Source organism: Melopsittacus undulatus, chromosome 4, assembly GCF_012275295.1.
Source record: "Melopsittacus undulatus isolate bMelUnd1 chromosome 4, bMelUnd1.mat.Z, whole genome shotgun sequence".
NCBI lineage: Eukaryota > Metazoa > Chordata > Aves > Psittaciformes > Psittaculidae > Melopsittacus > Melopsittacus undulatus.
Window position 1 is genome coordinate 9,885,006 of NC_047530.1, and position 21,880 is coordinate 9,906,885.

Genomic DNA, 21,880 nt, shown 5'->3' on the forward strand with positions numbered 1-21,880 from the left:
TGGCCAAGGAGCTCCCTAAGATAGTAATGGTTTATTTTTAACACTGGACGAACCACAGGAATAGGAGAAGGCCAGTGAAAATGGTAAGAGGAATTAAAAGTGATTGGGTCCAGGGGGAATTGTGCTGTCAGCTCCACCTGAGACAGATGCCTATCCTTTCCCTGCCAACCTCCCACTGGCTTTGCTCTCCTCTCACTCAGATACCCACATGATTTCCACCACTGGCTCTTCCGACAGGCCTGATGATGTGAAGCAGTGGGATCTCCTGCCCTTCCCTCTCTTGGAAGGCTGGCTGTTGGGATACACTGTCAGGATAGTGGCTGGCCATGCTCAGCCCCCTGTCCCATGCCCTGTACTGACAGCTGGTCCTGCCTGCACACTTGGTCCTGCCTGAACACTGGTGTTGCCAGGATGCTTTGCCTTCCTCTGTTTCCTCAGCCCTGACCCTCCTCTGCTGATGATTGGTGGCTGTGGGATTTAGGGGCTTCTCTGCCCCTTGCTTTCTCCTAGGCACCCTTGTGGCAGCTGTAGCTCATGAAGCCACCTGGGATGCATGCTCAGGATGCATGCCCACCATGGGGCAGCAGTTCTGTGTTGGCCCTCCTTGCCATCTTGGCTGTGCCAGTGGAGTGGGGGGGTGGGATGACGGCAGTCCTGCGGCCCCCCTTGGCAGAGGATCGGTATGAGACACCCCCACACTAGTGAGCCATTCTCTGTGGGTCGCTGTGCCAAGGGTGACAGATGCTGGCTGGGGTGCAGGGTGCTCATGAGCAGGAGCGATACTATATGGTGTGTGCAGTGTCCTGGCAGCTAGGGATGCTCTCAGTGTGCTCTGTATTTTGCAGTGCTGTTTCAGGAGCATTCCTAGTTTTACAGGGGCTCTGGGTCTCTTGCTGTCCAGCCCAGCTCCTGTTTTCTCTCCGGGGTTATCTCCAGAGACTTCAGTCCCATGGCTTCCCTTTCCACATCAGAAGCAGAAGTTGAACTCTCTCCTCTCCCATCTTGTTCCAAAGTTTGTCTCTCAACAGTCTTGTGTCCCAAGCCTGGTAATTGCTGATGGGGCACCTGTTTGACAGTACTATTTGATGCTGCAATTGCAGGTTCCAACCTGGCCTAGTAATGAGCCCTTGTCCCTAAGCATGAATACAACCAAGGCCTGTTCAGTGGTTCTTATGTGCCTGATCTCTGCTCACAGACTTCTGTTCGAGAGCAAGGCTTTACATTTCTTAGGCTTCTGCAGGTTCTCCTGTCTCCACCCTGCCCAATGCAGCTTTCCTTATGCATTTCTTTACACCCAGGAACCTCATGTAGTTTCTGAAGTATACCAGGTTTTTAAGAGCTTTCACATAATCATTCTGCTGCCTCTAAATAGTAAAGCTAGCAATTATGGAAAGAACTGATGTGCACTGATAGTACAGGCTTCTCATATAATTTCCTGATTGTGCTACAGAGATAGGCTTAATGACTTTTTGCAGTGTGTGATCTTCTGCTGTGTCCTTTGCAAATTCACTTTTCATTCTTTCTGGGAGGGTCAACTCTCTCACTCTGGCACTGATCCCCAATTTATTGTCTATCTGGCTTCCAGAGCTCTGCTAACATTTCATGCAACTTATTACATTCCTCTGTTGTTTTTCCTCTATATCAGGACACCATAAATATGTATTTTAGAGCCGTCAGTTTCTGCAGCAGCAGATTTTGAGCCAAAGGGAAGATTGCAAAAATAGTTTCTCCCTTATGGCACACTGAAAGTTTCTCTTTTAGGCGAAATTGCCCAACCCTGACAGATGTATCTGAAGTTTTAAGAAATATGGCTCCCAGTATTTCATTGAAACTGCCATCCTTGGTAGGTGAAGGGAAATGTTTCTTTTAGTATGCCATTGATTTCCTTTGGATTTAGACACAGACCAGCATCCATTGGTTACCTGCTGCAGCTTTGTATGTGAGGTCACTAAGCTCTTATGCTCGTGTTTTGAGTGGAGCTGTTTCAGCCTTGTTTCTATGGCTGAGCTTCACTTGTTGAGTTTTTTGCATAGCCAGATGGATTGCTGTGGTTTCTGTCCCATTGCTGGCTGCGTGAGCCTGTGCAGAGATCTGGGCATCATCCTCTGTGTTGTCGTCCTGAGCCTTCAGTACATGCACTCCAAATCAGCATGGGGCAAGGCAGGGTTTTCTGCTTGGTGCTTTTTGCTGGAGACAACATTCCTGGCAGTGTTCAGGGCCAGACTGGACAGTGCTTGGAGCCACTTGGTCTCGTGGAAGGTATCCCTGCCCATGGCAGGGGGTTGGAAGTAAACGATCTCTAAGGTCTCTTACAACACAAAGCATTGCGTGATTTTATGATTCTGTGATGATCACTTCCATTTCTTCCCTGACTGCAGCCAAGGGGAGGCAGCCACCAATCCCAGCCCCGCTCTATGTCCCCAGGGTCCCCATCAAGCAGGGGTGCTGGGATGGGCTGTGCACTGCCTCTCTTGATCTGGCTGCATCACCAATGCATGGGAACCTGTCCTGGGGACAAGGCTGCCCCCGGCACTACCCTGTGGGTGCTAAAACACAAGCAGTGATGGTGCCATATGTGGTTGACACTCGGTTTTCAGATACTGGGTATTTGCTGAATTAGGGGGGTGCTTCCATATCCCAGGAGTTTACCATCTGTTGGAAGTGCTCAGAATTTGCTCCAGGGTTCTGCCAGGCACTCACCTGATGGAGCAGTGTCCCAAACCTTCCCCTTGGGGAGAGTCCTTCTCTGGGGCATGCAGTGCTCAGACTGCAGCATCATGATTGGGGCAGCCACTGGCTGAAGAAGTGGCGGGCAGCAATTCCCGGGGAAGCAGGTCCTTGCTAGGGCTTTCCTTCCCACCAAAGCCTGCCCTCACACAGAGTGGCCCAGTGGGATCATGAGCATCATCCCAAGTGCCGTAGCTCCTGTTCCCACTGTCCCATTTCTTGGGCTTTATTCATATGATCATGCAGTTCCTCCTGACTCTTTGTACTGTCCATCCAGATGGTCTGGCCCATTGCTCCGCCAAGAGGTGGCCCTTGGCTGGGATCTGGATGAGAAGCTCACAGCGTCTGAGGATGGACTGGGTTCCTTGAGGAAGGCTGGGGATGGTTGCAGTGGGGCTGTTTGGCTCCATGTGCTGCTTTTTTGGGTGCAGCCCACCAACACCAGCATTGCTGCCCCACTTTGTCATGCTTTCTGAACCATGGCTTGGGCAGGCTGGGGAAAGCCAGTGTGGTCATCTCAGGCTGGGCAGTTCCCCCAAGCAGCTGAGGGGTCTCAGGCAGCCCCGATCACCGTAGTGTTCCAAAGCACTTTCTCTCTGAATCGACCCACGCCCCAGGGCACCCTCAACTTTGGTCTGCTTTTGAGTTGATGTTGCCTCCAGGGCAGTGAGGAATGGGCTGTGCCAGGAGCCAGGACCATAGCAATCAGTCCCCTTCCTGCAAAGGGGAATTGCCAGGGTTCCAGGCAAGATAACATGGTGGATTAATTAGATAGTTAAGTGCTAATAGCAGTTGAGAAGAGATGTACTTGCTGTATGTCCCTAAGTTTGAATTTATTGAAACTCCTTTCTGTATGGCCTATTAATTTTTGATGGCTTTAGATAAATTGCATTCAGCCTGAAATAAATTAAAATAAGTGCATATAAATCATTTACTATTCTTGGCTTCTGCAAAACAAATTTCCATTTCGGCTCTTGTTGTCCTTCTTTTATTACATGTATTCTGCTGGAGTGCATCATTCTTTATTGTGATGAAAATGTTTTATCTCCTTGAGATTCCCTGGCTTTGCCTGTGACATGTTGAGGCTGCTGTAGAAATGCCATGTTTTATAGCTGAGATGTAGCTAATTTGACCACATCTGTTTTGATTTACCAGGTAACTGGCCAGACCTAAATACTAAATAGATATTCTTTTCATGAGAGAGATCTACAGTTTGTATTACTTGATGTTAAATTAAACTTTAGAACTTAAATCCAGTTTACGTTTTATGGCTCGTGTTGATAAGTGATGTTCAGGCAAGTGTAGAGGCAGCACTAATAGATGTCTGTCTGGTTTTAGATTGTTTAATTTACTATATATTTATGTAAGAGTACAGTGGCTGAGAAAAGAATTGGCATCAGTTAATGCTTCAATGTTTGTAAGATATTATTACTAGGATAATAAATGTCCATCTGGAGTAAACAATTGTTATTTTACTTTCTGTTTAATTTTGTAGACTCTGCAGAAGTGAGGCAGTGCTTGATAAAACAGAAACTGTTTAGGCTTGGAAATCTACTTATGATTAAGCTTTCCAATATTATTTTGATATGTGGTACTGATGGTCTCCCTCTCTGATAGTGCTGTTTCCTCTGCTTTTGATTTCTCCTGATTAAACTGCACGTGTATTTGGTGGGCACATTGGGTTTGGCTATAGTGCCCTGTACCCTGGGTCTTCCTTTTTGCTTGTCCCATTTCAGGCTCCAGGCAGGTGCCTGCAGGTGTCAGTGCATTAAAAACCATGAGGTTTACTTAGTAAAGGAAACCTTAGGAATAATTGTATTACATTTTTATCACAGCAGTAAGTTAGAAATTCCCAACATTGGGCATCCTGTACTGACATATGATGGCAGTCAGGAATGGATAATTCCAGGGACTTCAAGGAGGGCGTGTAGCCAGCTCTGCAAGGCAGATTATATATACATCTATCTGCCTGTCCTGGGACCCATTTGCTCACCATTTCTGGAGTAGCTGGATGTTATACATCCATTTGTCTGTCCTGGAACCCATTTGCTCACTGCTTCTGGAGTAACTGGATGTTATACATCTGTCTGTCTGTCCTGGGACCCATTTGCTCACCATTTCTGGAGTGACTTGGTGCCTCACTTTCTTGTGTATACCCTGTTGCTCCCCTCTGCAGCATGGTAGTTGTCGCTTAGCCTCTCCAGGGAGCTGGTTTAGCCACACAGATGGATCCAGTGTGTCTTCTTTTCTCCTGCAATAAACAATCCCACTTGCAAAGCTGATCCTAAGGGCAGAGCAGAAGTTGTGCCAGACCTGGGGTTTGAATTTGCCACTCAATGCCTTCATGTGAACTTGTGCTGTCACTATAGGGCACTTATTGGTTGGGTGTTTGGTCGGTGCCGGGATGGGGCTCTGCTAGCATTTTCCTGTCCTTCAAGGTAGCAGCGAGTGGCAGAAATGGGTCCCTTCCCAAGCATGGGCACTGGGATGGTCCCCAGACGAAGGATGAAGGATTGAGTCCTGATTCAAAGATAATGCTCGTAATTATGGATGAAGCTCTGCATTTAAACTTAGGAGTATGAAGACACTTTTGAAAAGGTAACCTTTTTATTAAAGAGCAATCCACTGAATTTGAGGGAAGGGCACAGTGTCTTTGTGGAGCTGACCAGGAAAGCAGACCGGGAGTTTTACAGCATCAAGTCAATCTGTGTGCGGGAGCAGCTCCTGTTGATGCTGTGCTTAAAACACCAGGGGACCCTGGGTGCCCCTGGGTCTTTGCAATTGGATGTCTTGGCTTTGGGTAAATCTGAGCTTTCCCGGCTCCAAAAGCCTTCATGTGACACAACCCTCAGTAAGGTAACACTTTCTCCATTTCTTATGTTCTTTGCAGTTTCCAGGAGTGAACCAGTGTCTCCAAGGTGAATCTAAAGCCTGGTGGAGGTGTTTGCTTTGCTGTTTTTAGGCAAGGATCTCCACAGCTGGAGTGCTTAGGTGGGGCTGCAGAGCCTGCTGCAGCACTGTGATGTGCATTCACTCTCTTTCTTGCCATGGCTTTGTTTCAAGCAGCAGTGTGGCCAGTTGGTGCCCATGCCTGCATCCAGGTTTATGGGATGTGTCCTGCATCTTCTCTGGGACCCTATTGCCAAGAGCCTGTGGTACCGGTAGATGTTCTGACTTTGCTGCTTGCACCATCTCTTCCATGTACCTGTTTGTGGCATTGTGTGCCAGGGTTTGGCACAGTGTGTTCCAGGTTTCAGTGTGCAGTGATGCCCACCTTTTGTCAGGATCCAATCACAGATGGAATAATCCTTCTAGATAATTTTCATGCTGAGGCTCCTCCTCATCCATGTATGGAGGAAGGAAAGGACATTCTGGTGTCCTTGTTTTGGGTCTATATAGTTTTTATGATCCTTTTTGCTACCCCAGGTCCATGTGGGTACCCAAATAAAATAGCTCTCCTGACTCCTTGGAGGATAAATGATCATATCCCTGTGAGTGTTCCATGTACTGTCTGGGTTTCCCCACCTCACTCTTTGACTATGACACTGCACATGCAGCAGGAACAGGATCAAGAGCCTCTGAGTGAGACACTGGGACTGGGCTGCAGCCTCCAAAATATGGGTGGGGAGGAAGATAAACCCGAGCCTGAGGCACAATCCACTAGTGTGCTGGGGTGTTGAGCATTGCACAGGGGCATGCTGAATTGGCTGGAACTGCAAGATGTCAGGTGTTTTCTTACCCTCTGTTCAATTTAATAGAATGTATAATTTCAAGACTCGTTCTGAACTTTTCAGATCTCTGCCTGTGAACATCCGTCCTGCAGAGCGGTTTGTGCTGCTGCATTAGTTCCCACCTGAGGTGACAAGGAGGTGTAGGCATTGACACTTGATGGTGGGGTGGATGAGGCTGCTCAGCCACGTGCAGCACTGGGAGCAGCCCTGTCAGATGGGGAGGCTGCTGGGACAAGGCACCCCTGCCCTCACCCAGCCGTGACAGTGCCAGCCAGGCAGTCTGCACAGGAGATGTGGCTGTGTGAGTTGCACGTTCTACTGTGAGAGCAGCTGCTGCTTGGCCGGACATCCTAAGCTGTGTCAGTCTCCCTTCTCTTTGGCTTCCTGCCAGTCAGAAATGCTCTTTGTGCACCCTTCCTGAGAATGTGTCCGCAGGATGCTCGTGCGAGTATATAACTGCACCAGGGGGGCATCAGGGTGCTGGTGGCCCCAAGGAGTTTGTCCCCGCGGCATCAGGCCTTGCCACTTGCCCTCCATGCACAGCCCTGCCTGCTGTGAGTGCCCACAGGGAGCGTGCTGGCTGCATAACACAGGGTGGATTCTGCAGGGACAAGCACAGCAGCTGGGGAACTTGCTGCTTTGGCAAACTTGGTGACAGAGAAGTGTCAAAGCAAATCCTTTCACGTTTGTGTTCTGTTTTGATGCTGCAAAAAACACTTAGTTTAGAAAACGCCACAATCTTCCAATTCAACAAAAATGTTTTGATAAGTTAAAAGCTGTTTTGTTTAAACAATTATTCAGTTTATTCACTTAGGCTTGCTTGCATTTTTAAGCTGTACAATTGATGCTGCTATTAGAGTCAGCATTTAGCATATTTGTACAGTATTTTGTATGGCAATGCCTCAGGAGTTGGAAAATGCAATAGCTTGGTGTTCTGACTTTAAAACTCAGTGCTTGTTTGCTGCCCTACTTGAAATGATTTTTGGTGAGATCCCTTGCTGTGGGGCTCTGGCCACAGTAGGGGTTCATTGGCTGTGTGTGGGGTGCTTGGGGTGTGCAGGGTGATGGGTGCTAGGTTCAGACCAGCCCAGGGCTGGATGCAGGAGAGGGCTGTGCTCACCCACAGCACAGTCCTGTCTGCATTGTGGGGCCAAGAGCTCTGGGACCTAAAGGAAGAAGGCAATGGAAGGTCATGAGAGTGGTTGTGCTGCCTTTCCTGTATTGCACGCAGCTGCATTGATCAACTCTGCAGCCCCCAACATAAGAAGGATGTGGATCTGTTGGGGAGAGTCCAGAGGAGGCCATGAAGTTGCTACAAGGGCTGGAGCACCTCTCCTATGGGGACAGGATGAGAGAGCTGTGGTTGTTCAGCTTGGAGAAGGAAAGGCTCTGGTGTCTCACCTTGGAGCAGCTTCCAGTACCTAAAGGGGTAAACAAGAAATCTGGCATGGGGCTTTTGACAAGGGCCTGTAGGGATGGGACAAAAGGGAATGGCTTTAAACTGACAGAGGTGAGATTTAGGTTAGATGTTAGGAAGAAATTCTTCCCTATGAGGGTGGTGAGCCACTGGCACAGGGTGCCCAGAGAAGCTGTGGCTGCCCCATCCCTGGCAGCGTTCAAGGCTAGGTTGCTTGGAGCAACCTGATCTAGTGGAAGGTGTCCCTGCCCATGGCAGGGAGGTTGGACCTGGATGATCTTAAGGTCCCTTCCAACCCAAACCATTCTGTGATTCTGATTCTATGATAATTACTGTGGAATGGAGAGAAAGAAAAGCAACTCATAATGCACGTATTTTATAGAGGCTCCTACAGCCTGCCCCTGGCCACAGTACATTTCTTACCATTCTCCACAGCCTGTGTTTTTACCACAATGTTTTTAACCAGGGCTTTTCTCAGAAGCCAGTGCTAGAGTACCCATCTCCCCAAGCCATGGCAGAGCCAGGGAGAGGTGCCACTCTGAGCCCTGCAGATCAGGGCCGCTGGGGATCACCAGGCTCGTTTTTCTCACAGCACAGCTATTAATAACTTCCAGAGCTGCAGTCGTGTTCCTGCGCTGCTGTGTTGAGTCATCCCGTGTATCACTCTCGGCTCCTTGTCTGTGATACAAATGCCTAATGAGCTGCCTCCACCACAGCCCTGCATGTCAGACCAGCCTTCCTCATGACTTGTTCAGCATTCAGTTCAGTGTATTTCATGTGCATTCATTTCAGCCGAGCAGTGCCACTTGTAGCTCTTGTGAGTGGCCATGGGCTCAGGGCCACACCAGCAGCAGGCATGCTGGAAACATATTGGAAGCTGCCCCCATATTAGCCCAGTGCAGGGGACTCACCATGTGGTGAGGGTGCTGGTCCCTGTGTGTTCAGAACAACCTGCTGGAACACGTGTATGTGAGAGGGACGGTCAGTGTGGGAAGTAGCAGGAGCAGAACCAGAAAGGAAATCAAACCAAATTCCTAGAAATCCCTGCATCCCTGCTGCAGTAACAGTGCTCACCCAGTGTCATGGGGTGTATGCTGCTGGTGTGGCACGTGATTCAGGTAAGCCTGCTGCTGAAGGCAAGGGGGCTCGCTGGATGGGTTATGAGCATTGACAGTGCCCCTGGGCATGGTGGACCTCAAGCTTGGGATCTTGAACCTCCCCACACATCCCAGGAAGCCTTTGGCTCTCCTGTGGAAATCCAGGACACAAAGCTGGGTCAGCAGAAGGGGGGGGAACTGGGTGCCTGGAGGGTGTCTGTGTTCCCTGACTCCTGCTGGAAACCCTTCAGCTGTGACTCGGGAGCCACGCTCCATTTGCACTGGCGCAGGGAACCCAGCACTGTTTTTACCTTTTTGAGGACTTGGCATTTTTTGAGAGTTGTTTGTTCCACATAATACCAAACAATTCTAAGATAAAGTGCTTTAAAAATAAATAAAGCATAATTACCCTACTTTTCTGCTCAATTTCTGAGTTTTATAGACATGTTTTTAAGATGTACTCTGCAAAGGCAAGAGCTGAAACATTTTGTTGTGTAGAAGACATGTGAGAAACAGCACAATACATCATGCATGGAGAGGCAGCATCCCTGTGTGAATTTGCAGTGCTGCCCCTGGGCCCTTGCTTTGAGCCTTGATCTCCCCTCGTGCCTGCTCTATTAAGGTTCGGGGTGCTGGGAGATGCTGCTTTAGCCCTGCCTGAGCTGGGGTGGGATGGATGAGGTGGTCTCCGAGGTCCTGCCACACTCAGTGGTTCTGTCTGCTGCAGGGGTGTCTGCCTTCACCTGGTGGAGGTGAAGGCAATTTCCTAAATAAGTCGGCCAGCTGTGATGACACAAGGGAGGATTTTTACCCAGGATGCAGAACTGTGATACAGTATATATGAAGGTCCTTTTTTGAGGTCAGTGACCGAACAAGGTGTGGGAATTGAGGTGAGATATGTAATTTTGACATCATTACTGGCACTGCAGGCTGAGATAATCACATTGCAGGTAGCAGGGCATGCATGGAAAGGCTAAAAGCATGCAGGAGGTGTGGGTCTGTCCCAGGGAGGGTTATGCTGTTTGCTACAGGGTGCCTTCTGAAAGTGGGTGACAATCAGCTGCTTCCAGCACCAGGGTTCAGGTTGAGATGGTGCAGAAAATCCTGCATCCATTAGTGATGCTAGTGCTCACCAGGTGACTTTGCAGCCAGTGAACTCCAGAACTGCAAACCACCCGTGTCCTGTGCCCTGCCAGCCCCAAAGCCAGGTTGGAAGCAGTGAGAGAGGCTGGGGCAGTGAATGTCCAGTCTCTGGGACAATCACAGAAAGACATGGAGCAGCCAGATTCCCAAGGATCTGCACTAGGACTACACAGGGATCAGGCACAGTAGATTACAGGCCAAGACACCCTGAATTTGCAATGATGTTGGTGCCCCTTATGCATCATCAGTCTGTTTTACACTGATGAGACTTTGAAATAAAGTAGTAGATCAAAGCACTTTGATTTTATGGTTTATAATAAAACCAGCACAAAAAAATAAGTGCAGGTAGCAATGCTGAAGATTACAAGCAATTGAAGGAAATAAGAGTCACTGATGGAACAGATGAACTGTGGGGTACAAAAAGCTGAACTGTTGCAGCACCTCAGTTTTCTTCTGGCACTTGACAGTTCCTTTCTGCTTGACTGTCTCCAGGCAGATGGACAACTGAGGAATGTGTAAAATTGACAGTAATAATGAGTATAGTATCCTTTTACTGCAGGTCAAGACACAGCCTCTCTTCTACTGCAGCAAACCCTCGAGGCTGCTTTGGGCTGTGAAGGAGTTTGTCTGTGTGCTGAGAAGCTGCATCCCCAAAACAGCCAGTGCTTCCCCTTGTGCCCATGCGGGACCCTTTGTCTGCATGGGTGCTCAGGGCTCACATCCTCCTGGTGGTCCTTCAGCAGAGGTGTCAAACCTCTCTATGAAAGGTTTAGGCCTTCAGCCTAAGCTTTAAAATGTGGTATGATGTATTGTCTGGCCCATATGCCAGACTCAGGCATCAGGAGATACCCCCAGCCATCCCACCTTACCTACAAGCCAAAACACTGGTGGGATGCTATTGCCCATTAGCATGCAGCATAAGAAAATTCAGATGCATTACAAAATGAGACTAGGCTGAAGAAGAGGTGTGGAGCCCTGCAAGGATGGCACAAGGGAGCAGCGCTGCACCCATGGCTGTGCTGCCTCCGTGGGGCTGGCATCCATTGGTAGGAGCAGTGGCAGTGTGACAGTTGCAGTTGTGCCTGTTGTTTCCATTAGTCCCACATAAGCTGTGGGTCGGTTCCCTGGTCATCGGTCACAGGGCACACCCCTGGCTTTAAGGGATGTGTCTGTCATGCCCAGTGACTGGCAGCTGGCTTTCACATCCCTCCATGAGCTCCTCATTCCAGTTTGCTTGCATTTCCCCCTGTTTGCTCTATGTCACCTCTAGCTTGGTCCCTTCACCTGGGAACACTGTTTTCCTGGGTTACAGGTCAGTCTGGTTGTGGTTCCCTCTGTGCCAGACAAATCATCTCGGTGCCCATGTTGCTGTATCATCAGCTTTTTGTCACTGCCTGTCTATAACCAGACACAGGCAAATGTTCTCAAGATACAGGTTTTTCTTACAAAGTGTCTTTAGTGACATTGATACTGCTTGAGTGAAGGACTCCCTGATAATTTGCATAATCACTCCTTCCTTCAGGGAAAGGCTTACTCTGCACAGGAGAATACAAACTCAGTATGTTGTGAATCAAAGCATTAATCACTTGGAGATTGTTGGGGTTTCATGCATTTGTTTCAGTGTATGCTACTATGTAGCAGTTTCATGCTACTCTCTGTATAGTTTCTACTACTATACTCAGTACCCTGGATAATGCAATTACTACTTACTGTTCTTACGCCTAGCAATTCGTAGTGCAGACCTTCACTCTGGATAGCTATGGGGAGGGAGCCCAGTGGCAGGGGTAGTGAAAGGTCTCCACAATACCAGGACTCCCCATGCAATGCTTGAAGAGTCCTGGTAGCACATCCTATTGTTATTGTGGGGCAGCCAATGTTTTTTCTAGCATTTTAATATTTGCACTCTTCTTCAGAAACTTAACTGTGCCAATTTAGTAAATGATTAATTAATTAATAAAGGAATTAAGAAGTTAATATACTGTTAGGGTGGGCATTTTGTCCTGCTATAATGACTGTTCCATTACTGCAGCTGTCTGGCTTGTGCCCTGCCGTTCTGCACCCCCCGGGGAAGGGGTGCAGACCCCCACGAGCTCTCGGGCAGTGTCTTCCTCACCCTTTATTTTCAACACCATTCCACTGTTGCAATTGGGAAAACAGTTGAAACTTTGCTCTTAGGTAGCCAGGCAGGCGTGGGGCACGGTCTAGGGATTACTGATACTGGTTCTGCTTTCTCTAGAAATCCCTTTAATTAAAATAATTGTTATTGTTCACTTTAATCTCGCCTCGTTACAGGAGAAAAATTGCATCCCAGAATGAGCTGCTTTGCATATGTGTCGTTTGCAGCTTTAAGGCTGGAGGGAAATGAGAACAGCTATGCGAAACAGCTCATTAGCCAGCCAGCCTCTAGCCCTGTTCCTCAATATTTACAGGGGACCATCACCTTGGAGCACACCTGACCACCTCTGCTGCAGTATCAGGCATGCTGAAGGAGGTCCTGGAGCAAGCAGGATTTGATGTCCTCCAGTTTGTAAAATTCCCAGGCATTAGGTGGGGTGCAGCTGTACTTGTTGCAGTGTTTGAAGCCCTTTAACAAAGACTGGGCAACACTATTTCCTTCATAGCTTGTCTCCACATGGTGATTCCCCTGCTCAGTCCTGCAGCAAGTGTTGCAAGTGTCAAAGCACCAAAGCAGCATGTCCTCCCTGCAGTGCTAATAGGCAGGCTGAACATCAGAAGCTGCCTTGTGGCTGAGGGCTCCTTACTGCCTGTTTAAGATGTTACCCCTCAGCAGTGAGTAAGGGCTTTGCCTCTGATGGAACACGTAGTGCATACCTCTGGGGTGAGAGACCATGGTCCTGTTCTGTGGTTCCAACACATGGTTGTGGTCCATGCAGCAGCTGAAGCCAGCAAAGCCCCTGGTGAAACCTCTGTGGGAGGCTTTTTGATCTGAGTGTTTCTGTTTTCTTAGACACTGTGTTTCCAATTCAGCAAAACACTCAGGCGTGCTTACAAACCATTGACCTTTGTGAAATTGAAGCTCCTTGTTCTCTACTTAAGTAGTTTTAGCAGCTGGTATAACATATATCACAGCATCTTCATTTCTATGCTCTCATTTTAGCATGGCAGCAGGATGCTTTTGGTGACTGGTGCCAGCTATTTCCCCATCCTTCATTCCCAGCAGGTGAACATCATCAGCTTCTAGACCTCTTTTTTTTTTTGCTCACCACAAAATTGCATTTGCAAAGACCTTAAAATCACCACTTCTGCTGAGGCCTGGAGGGTTAGGAAAGACAGTCAATAGCTTCTGTCATGACCTCAGTGATGACAGATTATGTCTGAGCCAAGCACTGTATTAGCAGCTGGCTCTGAACAACTACCAGAGTGCTGTATTGGGTTTATCCAGCACATTGACTCTATGTAGCACGTATCATCTGAACTAGATCAGATGCAGTGGAAATCGTTTGCTAATTAATTACTGTCTCCTGGATCCTGCTGCTTCCGTATGTTATGTACTTCACAATATGTAAATTACCCTTTGTAGCACTGGACATGGCAGCAGATGCTGTACTAAGTATCAGAAAACCTATTTCTCCCAAAGAAGATGGGGCAAAAAGCCAAAAAAGCACGCAGCACATCAGGAAAGAGAAGCAATCTCAGCTTGGCGTACATCATGACATTTCATTCTCATGTCTCTCAGATCAATTCCAGGCAGAAATTTCAAATTCATTAGCCCTTTACATGACCTCAATTTGATGCTAGAACCAGTAGGTGGTCATATATTTTCCTACCCTGCTGCTGATGGGGTACCTTCGAGGTGTGCACAGGCACAGCCTCTCCTCCACAGGCACAGTGCCCTGGGCATTGCACAGGCTTTGGCCCAGATGAGCTCAAGATACCTCCTTTGTGCCGGGATGGCTGGTTTACAGCCAAAGGGACTTGGGGCATCTGGAGACCAAAGTCCACACTGGGAGCATGGCTAAGGTGGGAATGGGGCTGACAGGAAAGAAGAGTCCTGGTCTGCTGAACTGGTGTCAGACCCACTATGTTGCTGTGAAAAATGAATAAGGGGAAGGTTTTCCTCTGCTCTGGAACAGGGACTACAGTCTGGGGACAGTGCCCTAGCTTAGCCATTTCAAATCAGTAGGAGAAGCAGCAGGCCCCAGTCCTGAAGACACCATGCGCCAGAGGCTGATGGGGTCCTTTGCTCTTCAGAGACACAATTTTCCCATCTGCGTGGCAATGAGCCATGCAGCCCACTGTGATCTGTAGCTGGTTTTTATAGATAGACTGAATAACTCAAATTATTAAATGTAGGAACAAAATTGATTTATAATTGGTATATGAGAGCTTTTTTTTTTGTGTGTGAATCACAAATGCCACTGTCGGAGCTTGACTATCCCTATCTTTTTGCAGACACCAAGTAGTAAATGAAAGCAGTGTGCACCTTCCTAGGATACTAGCATATCTCTATTTGTTTAATGGTAATAATATGCTCTCTTCTTCTTTCTTTCTTTTTTAAGTAATGATAATCAGATAATGCTTTGCTATGTCAAAAAGGTGTTTTCTACAATGAGCTGTAAGCTGTCTCAGTGCTGTTGTCACTGCAAGTTATCTCTGTGCAGGATGATGTGTGCTGGGACAGGAGGGGATGCATAGCCTGGCTGACTTTCAAAAGTCATGTCTTCTTATGGCAGCTGTTCTAAGTCACTAGATCCTGCAGTTCCTGCTGTCTTCTAGAGTATCTCGGCTGTGGGCTGTAGCCATGACACTGAGCATACCCACAGGCAAATATTCTGCCTTTTTTCAGCAAGGTGGTGAAATGTTTCTGCTGCCCCTATGGCGAGGGTTGATGTCCAGCCTGGGGAGGATGGGCTGTCCCTACACAGTGGGGGCAGACAGTCATTTTGATCCATATGTGGTTTTGCTTTTTCTATCAATTGAAGTGTCCAGTACAGCTTCAGCTGCAAGTATCAGTACGTCTTTGCATGACATACAGATCTTGGAGCACTTGTGAGCATTTGTGCAAACACACAACTTTTTTTAAGCTTTGCTCACATTTCTCATCACCATATTTCAGTATTTGAAGAGTGGATACAAAGAAGATAGAGACTCCCTTTTTACAAGGAGTCACATAGAACAGACATGGGGTGATGGGCACAGGTTACTTCTGGGGACATTCCGACTGGACACAAGAGGAAATTTTTTCCCAGTGAGAACAATCAGCCATTGGAATAATCTCCACAGGGAAGTGGTGAATTCCTCAGTCTTGGACACTTTCAAGATTCAGCTGGCCAAGGTGCTAGGACATATAGTCTAGGTTGGACCAGATGATTTTTGAGTTCCTTTCCATCCTAGTATTCTATGGTTCACAACTTATGTGACACTTAAAAAAAAACCCTGATAAGGTTGGTTAACAAACTATTTACCAGGAACAGCTGGACACTGGGCAGCAGTGGGAACCCACAGGCACCTCTGGCTTTGGTTAAGACAGCTCAATGTGGAGACCAGTTCCTATGCAGGGCTTGTACATGGTCCAAGAGAAATGTCATGCCTGCTTTTCTCTGCCCTCCTCATTTACCCCTCAGCGGTTTCCCAAGCTGCAGTATGAGGGAGTTGATGGACCTGGTGGGATTTTAAAAGTCCTGTGTGTGCTGGCACAGTCCTGTCCCCATGGCATGGGGTCAGTCCCCCCTCCCCAGGTCAGGCTGCCGAGGGGCCCATCATAGTGCCAGCAGCCACTGGCAGATGTGCAGGAGGGCTGAGGTATACTGGCAGACAGATCAGGTCCCAGGTGATGAATCTCTCAATTACAATCGATGGGGCTGGTGGTTGCTAGTGCTCTGATCCACCAAGACCTCTCCATAAGTACCCTTGAGGAGCGCCTCCTAATTTAGTGTCATTGGCAGGGTTACGTGGTGTGTGCTTACCTCCCTGTCTGGGTCACTGGTAGAAATACTGGACAGGACTGGGCCTAAACCTAAATGTGAGTCCTGGGGGCATAGCTAGTGACTGGCCACCAGCAGGATCTCACCCCATTTGTTAAAGCCCTTAAAGCCCAACCCTTCAGCCCAGTTTTCGCCTCTTGCATTGTGTCCAGCTCTTGCCATGTGCTAGGCATTTTGTCCAGAGGATAGTGTCAGAGACAGTATCAAAAGCTCTCCTGAAATCCAAAAAACCCACGTCCACTGGTGGATAACCTTGTCATAACTTTGTTATTACACCTGTTTAAGTTTGCGTCTCCTTACATCTCTGTTTCATCTTGTAACAGTATTTCCAAAGTGTAAATTCACCTTGCTGATTTGGTTTTAATCTTGTATAGTTCTTCAGATGAACTTGAGTCCAAACACATTATTTTAATCACAGCTACAAATCTAAATTAGCATTATTGAGTTAGCAAATCTAAATGAGCATAGTGTCCCCAGCCAAGGCTGAGGACCCTGGCAGTCATGCTGCAGATGCCCTGAGCTGCTGAGTCCACATGAATCTCAGCATCACCGTTCTTCTCCAAGTCCATTTCGCCTGTAGGACCACCCTGACCTGCAGTACTGGTACAGGCTGGACAAAACTGAACTCACAAAACAGTTTTCTGACAGAATTAATGGTAGGAGTAATGGTAATGGCTATGGTAATGGTTCCCAGAGCTACAGTAGTGGTAGGCCATGCTGCAGGTGCATACTCAGTTGATGAGTGCTGTAGAGAATACTTGAGGGTTTTTTCCAGTGGCCACTCAAGGATTGAAGCCAGTAGTCATGAAAAACAGCAGTCCCCAGAAATATCAGGAAAAAACATAAATAGATAGTGCTAAAGAGCAGGGTTTAGAGGCTAGTGCTTTCACAACTCATTAGCTCCTCTTAGTTTGCATGGCACTGGTGATAGACTATGTATGGACTGGACAATAGGAGCAGTAATTGCTGTTCTGACATTCAAGACTCTTGCTGATGGCTAGTTGTGAAAGTTAATTTTATTTTAGATGTGCTTCATTAGTGCATTTCTGGGCTGATAATACATCTGAGTATTCCTATCTGTACATGTACAATTTTATGAGTCCTGAAGGGAGCTTCATTTCCAATGTGAGTCCCTCTGTGCTCCATTGCTTATGACTGCACAAGTTTCTTCTCTGACACATAGGTCTCCCTTCCTCCGCAGGACCATGCTCCCTCAAGCCCTCCTGTTCCATGGAGGAGTGGATGCCTTCTCCCTGCCTGCCTGTGCTGTGGGGGATGCTGATGCATGGTGGTGCAGAAATCAGCACCGCTGCACTCGCCGAGCTTTTGGCACAGTCGTGATGGATGATTTCATTTAGCTGGTGTGGGCACTGTTGTTTTCTTCCTTGTTTCCATACTCTGAAGATCCTGGATCTGGCAGGGTATGAGATAAGGCTAATTGAACTGTCAGGTTTTCTGGGAGAAGAGTTCAGCGCTGCTGGTTGTGGGAGCCGGGAAAACAGCGATGATCTAAAATTAGCTCATGTTCCATTTTTATTTAGACCCTTGTTGTTGTGGGGGGCTTTTCTTGTTTTTTTTTGGTTGGTTGGTTTTTTTGGGGGGGATGGTGGTGGGTTTTTTGTTGGTTTTTTTTTTCTTAATTGTTTTATTTGCATTTTTGGGTCTGGAATAACACAAAATTAGCTTCTTCCAAGTTTATTCTGAAAATAGTGGTAAGAGCTTAGCTGTTTGGTGGAGATGTCTGTGTACTCATTGAATTGCCATGATTTAGAGGCCGCTGGGAGTTTTGGCCTAGTAAGTGAAGTGCACATGAAAAACCTCTCATTTTCAGTACATAAAGGGCATTATGGCAAAGTAACTCCAGGCAGCGAGGTCAGAAGCTTCTGTCAGAAAGTGGAGTGCCTGCCATGGAGGTACCAGCAGGGCTGAGCTCTAGCAGCAGGGCCCCAGAGGGCACTGCTGACACTATTTGTATACAGGTGTCTGGATGTCTGTGGTTATATATGTGTGTATGCAAAGATACCTGTCTCTCAATGTTTTGGAATGTAGTATCGCAGCTCTTGTGTCAGGATATGGAGAATGATAAAGACATCAGGCAACAACATAAGGATGAAGCACCATTGCATGAACCTCAGCTTCGTGATTTAACCACAGACAGTTTGTCTTTGCTTTTTTATAATGTCATTTGCTCATCTTGCGGAGACTAACAAACGTTTTCTCTCTCTTACAGGCTCTTGAACCTGATCTACAATGGAAAAACTGCTTTTGTTTCTGCTGTTCATTGGCATAGCGGTGAGAGCTCAGATCTGCCCAAAGCGCTGTGTCTGTCAGATTTTGTCTCCAAACCTTGCCACCCTTTGTGCCAAGAAAGGGCTCTTATTTGTTCCTCCCAATATTGACAGGAGGACTGTGGAGTTACGGCTGGCAGACAACTTTGTTACAAACATTAAAAGGAAAGACTTTGCCAATATGACCAGCCTCGTGGACCTGACGCTGTCCAGGAATACAATCAGTTTTATTACACCTCACGCATTTGCTGATTTGCGCAATTTGCGGGCTTTGCATTTGAACAGCAACAGATTGACTAAGATCACAAATGACATGTTCAGTGGACTCTCCAATCTTCACCACTTGATACTTAACAACAACCAGCTGACTTTAATTTCTTCTACAGCTTTTGATGATGTTTTAGCTCTTGAGGAATTGGATTTGTCTTACAACAACCTGGAAACCATCCCGTGGGATGCTGTGGAGAAGATGGTTAGTTTGCACACTCTCAGTCTAGACCATAACATGATTGACCATATTCCTAAGGGGACCTTCTCCCACTTGCATAAGATGACCAGGTTGGATGTCACATCTAACAAACTGCAAAAGCTACCGCCTGATCCTCTCTTCCAGCGAGCTCAAGTACTAGCAACCTCAGGAATTATCAGCCCCTCGACATTTGCGTTGAGCTTTGGTGGGAACCCTTTGCATTGCAACTGTGAGCTTTTGTGGCTGAGGCGTCTTTCAAGGGAGGATGACCTGGAGACTTGTGCTTCTCCCACGCTCTTGTCCGGCCGGTACTTCTGGTCGATCCCTGAGGAGGAGTTCCTGTGTGAGCCTCCTCTCATCACCCGGCATACCCATGAGCTGCGGGTGCTGGAGGGCCAGCGGGCAGCATTGCGGTGTAAGGCCCGGGGGGACCCTGAACCAGCAATTCATTGGATTTCACCTGAGGGCAAACTGATTTCAAATGCAACGAGGTCCGTGGTGTATGACAACGGGACACTCGACATCCTGATAACGACGGTGAAGGATACAGGCTCCTTCACCTGCATTGCTTCCAATCCAGCTGGGGAGGCCACGCAGACAGTGGACCTGCACATAATCAAACTCCCCCACTTGCTGAACAGTACGAACCACATCCACGAGCCTGACCCTGGCTCCTCGGATATCTCTACTTCCACCAAGTCAGGCTCCAATGCGAGCAGTAGCAATGGGGATACTAAAGTCAGCCAAGATAAGAAGGTGGTCGTTGCAGAAGCAACATCTTCTACTGCTCTGCTGAAATTCAATTTTCAGAGGAATATACCTGGGATACGTATGTTCCAAATCCAGTACAATGGTACTTACGATGACTCCCTTGTTTACAGGTAAGGCAGCCCCAGCCCTGCTGTGCTGTGCCCTACTCAGGCTGCTCAGCGCTGATGTACTGCCCCTGGCTCCAGGCAGCCTCTCCGCTGGAGCAGTAGGTTCCTGTGCAGAGCCCTGCCCATGGAGCAGATGCTGGCAGCTGCGGGAAAGACTCATCCCAAATGGGGAAATTACCTTGAACGGTATTATTTTTAGTTAATGTAAATGGATCTCTATTCCTCTGAACTAATGTGATTGGCAAAAAGATTGTGAAGTTTAGATGAGTTACATGGATCATAACACTCTCAGCTTTATGAAAACACAGGGAGAAAAGGTGTCTGGAAATGCATTCCTCGTAGCATTTTCAGGGAGTGTCCATGCTGGTGTGTTAGCTGAGTTCAGAGGGGCTCTGTGCTACCGGATGTCACAGTCACACTGGTCAAAACTGTCTTTGCTTGGCTATTTCTTTTATGGTTTTGACATGGTCACTCTCTTGGTGGGTTGCTTGGTGGTTTTCACTGCTGCCAAGGAGTGCTGCACACAGTGGGGAGGTGTCTGTGGGTTTTCTGGGTTCATTCACACTAGTTTCCTTCTCCCTCAGAATGATACCTCCCACAAGCAAAACCTTCCTGGTCAACAACCTGGCCGCTGGGACTGTGTATGACCTGTGCGTCCTGGCAATCTACGATGACGGGATCACCTCGCTCACCGCCACCAGGGTGGTGGGCTGCACACAGTTCACCACTGAGCAGGATTATGTGCGCTGCCACTTCATGCAGTCCCAGTTCCTGGGTGGGACCATGATTATCATCATTGGTGGGATCATTGTGGCCTCTGTGCTTGTGTTCATCATCATCCTCATGATCCGCTACAAGGTGTGTAACAACAACGGACAGCAGAAGGCCACCAAGGTCAGCAACGTGTACTCACAGACGAACGGGGCTCAGATCCAGGGCTGCAGTGGGGTGCTGTCGCAGTCGATGTCCAAGCAGGCTGTTGGGCATGAAGAGGGCATCCAGTGCTGCAAGGTTGCTAGCGACGGCGTGACACAGTCTCCAGAGACTGGCTCCAGCCAGGACTTGGGCACTACTACCTCCGCTTTGCCTCCCACCTGGACTTCCAGCACTTCTGTCTCCCAGAAGCAGAAGCGAAAGTCAGGGCCAAAGCCAAGCAGCGAGCCGCAGAGTGAAGCTGTCAGCAGTATTGAGTCCCAAAACACTAACAGAAATAACTCCACTGCTCTGCAGTTAGCTAGCCGTCCCCCCGACTCTGTCAAAGGGGCCCCCACGTACAAAAGAGCACAATCAAAGCCAAGTAAGTTCCTCACTTTGCCAGCTGACGCATCCCGAGCCAAGCGCAGGCTCTCCCTGGGCGGTGAGCTGATGGAGTCCCGCTGCCCTGGCAGCGCCTGGGGCGCAGGCGGACTGCGGTCCAAAAGGAGCATGTCCATGAATGGGATGCTAGTCCAGTCGGACAGCTCTGATGTGGATAGTGGAAAAGCAACTTTCTCCAGTTCTGAGTGGATATTGGAAAGCACTGTGTGACCTGCTTTTTTTTATTATTATTTTTCTTTTCTTATTTTAGTTTTTATTTCAATGAAAAAACGCCAAACGTGTGTATCTCCCTCTTCCAGGGAACTGGATTTGGAAGTCCACTGCTGTCTCACTGATTAATGGCTTGTTCATGCGGGGTTCTTTATAAGCTACCCAGTGCACACAGGGTTTTATTTAGTTTTCATTTGGTTTTATTTAATATCAAAACCGAAGGCAACATTCAGAGGTAAAAAGTATAAAAATAAAAATAAAAAAAAAGGAAAAAAAAGATTAAGGGGTGAAAAAAAGCATGAAACAGCACCAGTGCCTTCCCTACTCTAGGACTGGCTTCCTGGTTCTGCAGTAGCAGAAAACAAAAGAGAGAGTTTTCACAGAAAAAGCCTTTTATAAAGGAAATGAAATTTCCTCCAAGCTAACAAAATAACCACTTCTGGATCAATCAGTAAAATGATATTTTTTAAAATGGTCAGACTGTATATTTCTTTTCCGTGACAATGGTGTTGCCTTTGTTTTTAGGCAGATGCTGTACAAGAACAGCAACGCTGTGTTGTTATGTTGTGTAAAATAAACTATTCACTCCGTACACCAGCCAGCCTCACGGTAACTGCCACCCCGGAGCCGTGCTGGGGCCTGAGGGTGCCACTCAGTG

General features: G+C 47.8%; 1 protein-coding gene across 3 annotated transcripts in view; it reads left to right on the top strand.

Annotated features, from left to right (window-relative positions):
- LRFN5 (leucine rich repeat and fibronectin type III domain containing 5) overlaps positions 1-21,880 on the top strand; it is a 52,549-nt gene that overhangs the window by 24,539 nt on the left and 6,130 nt on the right. For 2 of the 3 annotated variants that reach the window (XM_034062454.1, XM_034062453.1), the window contains exons 2-3: positions 18,291-19,698; positions 20,280-21,816. In XM_034062454.1, the coding sequence (XP_033918345.1) occupies positions 18,311-19,698; positions 20,280-21,222 (2,331 nt within the window). In that variant the 5' untranslated portion in view covers positions 18,291-18,310 and the 3' untranslated portion in view covers positions 21,223-21,816. Of the gene's footprint in view, positions 1-18,290; positions 19,699-20,279; positions 21,817-21,880 lie in introns of those variants that run through there. The other variant, XM_034062455.1, reaches the window with a different exon arrangement.